The following is a 5,986-nucleotide window of genomic DNA, read 5'->3' as shown; positions in this document are numbered from 1 at the left end:
AACGAGGCTTCAGGGAGGACTTTTATTAAGCACCTTACAGGTGTTGCTGTGCACTGACTCAACGTACGGTTTATGTGCCTCCCCTTTCTCTTCCTTCACTGGGACAGCAGTGGGTTGGATATTTGGAGCCTGCTCTTCTGGAAAAGAAAGACTAGAAAAAAGGATTGTGTAGCCATTAATGATTTGTTATTGTGTCTGGGAGCCACTGTGCTGCAGGACTTTGCTCTAATGGTGCTTTCACAAGAAAGAACTAATTTGACTAACTTTATTAATTCCAGTTTGTTTTAAGTTTGCTCATTAGTAATTTAACGCAAGATGCTTCAGCTGAAGAGGCCATGTCAGGACAAGGAAGAGCAGAGGGAAAGTGCCAGGAATCATTAGTGTTTATTAACCACTGCACTCATCAATCTTGCCTAAGAGCACAGCCCATTCGTTCTGGACTGGTGGACTGAGATACAGAAATATCATTAACAGTGGAAAATGCTTCTTTTCAGGTCAGTCCATAATGGACAGGCATTCAGACAACACCCCCACCCCATCACCAAATACTATCACCTTTTAAGTTGGTCTCCTCACAGTCCAGCCTGAACTGAGAGAGCTCAGCCTTGTGGAAGGAAGAAGCCCAGCCCCTAGCCAGCTCTAGTATCAATTAACAAATACAGTATTTTCGTCCCCAGTGAAGATTACTGAAAGGTTAAGTGTTGTTATGAAGGGGCTTTTTAATTGCTTTTCAAATTATTAAATGATTAATACTTATGTGCTTTGCTGGCTCAGGCCTGGCACTTTGTGCTGGCAACATGTACATCTCACAGCAATTCTTGAAACGTTAAAATGGAAAGGTTTCTTTTTTTCTGTTAGACAAAGAGCTTAATAACCGATTTCAGCAACTGTAAGGCATTGAGCTGGTGACTCAGAGCTCTGACCTGTGAATCGTGGCTGAATGAATGCCTCCAAAAGGTTGGAGGAGGGAATAGTACTATGTTTGCCAGGTTTCTAATGAGAAATATGACCCCTGCCCAGACCACTTGTGGTCATTAAGGATTGCATTTCACTTTGAGATGCGTTTTCTTGCATCCTACCCAAATTGCAACTTGAGTAGTTACATTCTGCTCGCTAAAATATCCCTGCAGTTTAATTGGAGAAGCTATGTTTCCCTTTCCCTCTTAAAAGCTTTGTTGTATAATGTTGTGGTGCTATCACAGTATGTGCTGTATGATCTATAGAGCACACACACACAAAATCCCCACTGTGAGAGTCTCTCTGAGGTTGCTAGCTTTCTACAGTAACAAATAGAACTAGGGGGCAAGTGGCATCTTGGGAACCCAGTTCAGCGTTGTGCCCCCTTTGAGGCTCTTGCCACCCTTGGAAAGCGTGTGACAAGCACTCACGCTGCTGAGGCAGCATTTTTGTATTTACTTTGCACGTGTGTAAATCACTGCACAAGGCAAAGCATCAAGTGTCTGGTCCTAGACATAATAAGGTCTTTCACAGTGATCATGTTAGGCTTAGTATTATGATGGCACAGCCTGGAAAACAAGCAATAATTTTAAAACATGGCGTGGACGTTCAGACAGATTGTGTGTGTCGTGACTTTTTGTGGATAGGATTTAGGTATTTTTATGGGGAAAGGGTTTTATTGGATGGCATTCAGTGATAGAAGGGATGGAAAGAGATTGCAGTTTAATTAAAATTCTAATCCCAACTTTGACAATTTTTCTTGCCAGGTCAGCAGCCTGCATGTTCTGTTTCTGATTCCCGTGAATTAAATGGGCTGACAGTCGTCAGCTTCTTTGGAAAGGCCTGTAAATCCAGCTAAAAATTAGCAAACATCAATATGTTTTGGAGCAGCTTTGAGCAGGGATATGTCACGCAGCGGTTTCCATCATTGTACATACAGGAGCCTTTCATAAGCACCGATTTAGTCCACTGCTGCCCGTGCTAAAATACAAATGAAAAAGCCCCTTCTCCTGCAGTAGGAAGTCGTGTTTACTCTCCTGTGTTGCTGAAATCTCACTGGTGTGTTCCTGTTTTCCAGGTAGTTAAACAGTGTTGCCACAAAGGTAGTACTCATCTTTTACCAGCCATGAGGCTTCCTCTGCTTTGTGCCTCCGTGATGCTAATGAGTCTGTCCCAGTGCCGGGCTGTCAGCTTCCCTGAAGATGAGGACCCTATTAACGTTGTTGACTACCACTGTAAGTAATCTGCAAATGGTGCTAACCACTAGGGGAAAAGTTTTAATGTGGTTTTTTTTTTTTCCTTGGGAAGTTAAAAAAAAAAAGTCTGTTTTCTTTCAAATTGAAATGTGTTTACTGGCTTTGTATCTTTAATAGAACACTTAATCATTTTCTTAAAAAAGCAATCAGAAATACAGCAATAACTTCAGGAAAAAGAACATTTGCTGACATTAGCCATCTTTTTCTCATTTATATTCAAGACATTACTCAAGGAATTTAGTTTAAACCCTTCTACACCTAGTATATACAGCTAATCAATGCCATATATTGATTCTTTAGCTCTATAATCCTGAGTGATGGTGTAGCCCATTTTTACTTGCAGATTCAAGGCAATATCCAGTATTTAGAGGACGCCCTTCAGGCAATGAATCTCAGCACAGACTGGACTTCCAACTGATGTTGAAAATTCGAGACACACTTTATATCGCTGGCAGGTAATTTTCCTTCACTCAGTTCATTAGATTAAAATTCTTTTCTCTTCTGGTTTTGCATTAATGTGTAAAATTCATTTAGAAAAATCTGCAGAATATGATAAAAATGAGAATTGGGGGAGGACTTCCCAGAGAAATATACCATATCTATGGCCAGTGCATGAAAATTGGATTTGAAGGCTGCAGTTACTGCAGTTATGCTAAAGCCAATGATCAAATACTCTCTTCCTTCTTTTATATTACTGCCCTGATAAAAACCTTTCCTGATCATTTTAAACTTGGACTGACACATCAGGGATGTAGGAAGTGAGGATAACACACTTGAATATTTACAGTCGGGATTAGTCTTCAGCAGACTGGAAAGACAGAGCTGGATAGCTGGCTACTGTAGGTGCTGTCTGAGGATCACACCAATAAAAATCAAAACTACCCCATGTTGGCCATGACCAACCGTCTTTGATTTGTATCAAACACAGAAAATCCATAAGCATTTCATAGAAGTTTCTGGTCTGACACTCTAAAAATAGATTTAGCATATCAAAAATAAGGCAAATGAATGAATGAATTTACTTATGTCTTTTTACTCTTTGCAAACAGGGACCAAGTTTACACTGTAAACTTAAATGAAGTTCCAAAATCGGAAGTTACACCAAGTAAGGTGAGTAGATACGGGAGCTGGCAAGGGAGAGTTATTTTCTTTGGTTTTAATTTTTTTAAGACTTTTTTGTGGAAAGGAAATTAAATGTTCTTTTCTGGTTTGATTTAACAGAAATTAACATGGAGATCAAGGCAGCAGGACAGAGAGAACTGTGCTATGAAAGGCAAACATAAAGTAAGTTTAGCACATACATCATAAAAAACAACACTAATATTTATTATATATGTGAAGTCTGTGTTTAATACATCTTACTCTCTTTTCAGGATGAATGCCATAACTTCATTAAAGTCTTCGTTCCAAGAAATGATGAGATGGTGTTTGTCTGTGGAACAAATGCATTTAATCCTATGTGCAGATACTATCGGGTAAGAATATTGAAAATGTCATTAATCTGTCACTGGTTTTGCTTGCACTAATTATGCTATAGCAAATACATCCAGTGTGATTGGAGAGTGCTTCAAGGTGAAATAAAACCAGACAGAAGCCAATGTGCTGAATTAAGATTTCTGGAAAGACAATGTGATGCTTTTGTGCCAGTGTACAAAATAGAAATGACACTATCACCCGTTTCTTTTTCTTCTCCAGCTGAATACCTTAGAGTATGACGGGGAGGAAATTAGTGGTTTGGCAAGATGCCCATTTGATGCCAGACAAACCAATGTCGCCCTCTTTGCTGGTAAGAACTTTTGCTTGTAATGAGTCTAAATGATTAATGACACCAAAGGAGCCAGAGAGCTTTTAAAGCAAGCACAGGAAAGCTAAAGGTGTCATGGTGCCCCTGCTCTTAAATTTTTTAAAGGGCCTCCAAAGGATTAAAAGCTGACCTGTTAATAAATAGGTTACAGCAATTTGGGAAAGAGTGGCAGTAAAGAAAAGGGGAGAAATGCCAGCTAATCAGAATTCTGTAGATTATTAAAGGCCTCTTAATACCACGTTTTCAACTTCCGTTTTAGATGGAAAATTGTATTCGGCAACAGTAGCAGATTTCCTGGCAAGTGATGCTGTTATTTATCGCAGCATGGGGGATGGATCTGCCCTAAGAACAATAAAGTATGATTCCAAATGGATAAAAGGTAATCTGGGGAAATATTTTCCCACACACATGGCAAATGTAATTTCAGTGGTACAGAGGGTCAGGTAATTCACAGCCAGCTACGCACACATATGCTACAATGTCAGCGTACGTACTGCTTTCAATACAGTATGACTACAATAAAAAAAGCAGTTTAATACCAATAAAGCAAAATTTGTGTTGTATACATCAATGAATGAATCGGCAGTAACAAAATACCTTAGCTGAAATGCGATTCCTGTGAGGCCTTTTTACAGTCCATTAGCCAATATTAAAGACTTCGAGTTCATTTAAGCTCCAGTGCACCCATACTCGGACCTCCTGAAGTATCTGGAAGGCTGGAGCTCCCATTAGCTGGTATACGGACCTGTGGAGAAGCAGCCAAGTCACACAGTGTAGAAATTGTCGTACACCAATTGAGTAGTTCTTTGAAGTAACCTTCTCCTTGCTCTTTCTTACAGAACCACACTTCCTCCATGCCATAGAATATGGGAACTATGTTTATTTCTTCTTCCGAGAAATTGCTGTAGAGCACAATAATTTAGGCAAGGTAGGTATCGCCATAGCGAGCTGTCACTTAGCCATAAGTTGTAACAGAATGAGATCATCCTAAAACAGCATCAGTAACAAGCACAGTTTGCAATGTGAAGTGGAGACTATTACAAAGTTTGTACAATTTTCCCATCATTATAATTTATGGGATGGGGAGGGAGAGAAATAGAACAGTGCATTCTTCAACCAAAAAGTTGATTGTGTTCTCTATGCCCTGCTGTTAGGCGAGCTCGCTACAGGTATCTTTTAGTGTTGCTGTTGCCTTAACACTTGTGGCAAGTCATGGAAAATCTGAGGGTATTTTCATGCTTATTAAAGAAACAAAAGGAAACAACACAAAAGAAAAGTTTCAAAGAAGTTTCTCTAATGTCCCTGGATATTGAATAATTCAGTCATGCCAGTACAGAGTATAATGCTCATGCCTCACCATGGAAGGATATTCTATAATAAATTATTAAATCCTTTATACATGGTTAATTAAAGTCCTTCAAAATCATATTGTTAGTGAGATTTAAGGGAAAAAAGGGTGGGGACAAGCTGCAGAGTTGCATGTGCTTGGTGATACATTAAGATGCCTGTGCACTGTGAGCTAAATACCGTTTGCTTTCATCCTTTCTGTGCAGATAAATGGCAGCTTCCTGTTAACAAAATTATCTTTGGTGTTTCATTAACAGCTCAATAACAAGCACTGTTTTCTTTGCATCTCTCAAGCCTTTTTTTTTTTTGCCCTTAACAGGCTGTGTATTCCCGTGTGGCACGCATATGCAAAAATGACATGGGGGGGTCCCAAAGAGTCCTGGAAAAACATTGGACATCCTTTCTGAAAGCTCGGCTCAACTGCTCAGTTCCTGGGGATTCATTCTTCTACTTTGATGTTCTGCAGTCTATCACAGATATAATAGAAATCAATGGAGTCCCCACGGTTGTCGGTGTATTCACCACACAGCTTAACAGGTGAGAGATGAGCAACCTTACATCAAAGGTAGTTCTCTGGTTCTCTCGTACACTGAGATTGGTGTCATTGTAGTCTGAGTTCTTG

General features: G+C 39.7%; 1 protein-coding gene across 1 annotated transcript in view; it reads left to right on the top strand.

The window, feature by feature from the left end:
* The first annotated feature begins 2,083 nt into the window (after positions 1–2,083).
* SEMA6D (sema domain, transmembrane domain (TM), and cytoplasmic domain, (semaphorin) 6D) overlaps positions 2,084–5,986 on the top strand; it is a 14,481-nt gene continuing 10,578 nt past the window's right edge. Inside the window, 9 exon segments of the mRNA XM_009886147.1 lie at positions 2,084–2,192; positions 2,557–2,668; positions 3,263–3,323; positions 3,435–3,497; positions 3,587–3,688; positions 3,909–3,999; positions 4,277–4,396; positions 4,857–4,945; positions 5,684–5,962. Coding sequence (XP_009884449.1) covers positions 2,084–2,192; positions 2,557–2,668; positions 3,263–3,323; positions 3,435–3,497; positions 3,587–3,688; positions 3,909–3,999; positions 4,277–4,396; positions 4,857–4,945; positions 5,684–5,962 — 1,026 coding nt within the window.

This window comes from Charadrius vociferus, unplaced genomic scaffold (assembly GCF_000708025.1).
Source record: "Charadrius vociferus isolate BGI_N301 unplaced genomic scaffold, ASM70802v2 scaffold365, whole genome shotgun sequence".
In the NCBI taxonomy this organism is placed as follows: domain Eukaryota; kingdom Metazoa; phylum Chordata; class Aves; order Charadriiformes; family Charadriidae; genus Charadrius; species Charadrius vociferus.
Note: the sequence above shows the minus strand (reverse complement) of the source record. Positions and strands in the feature narration are given on the sequence as shown.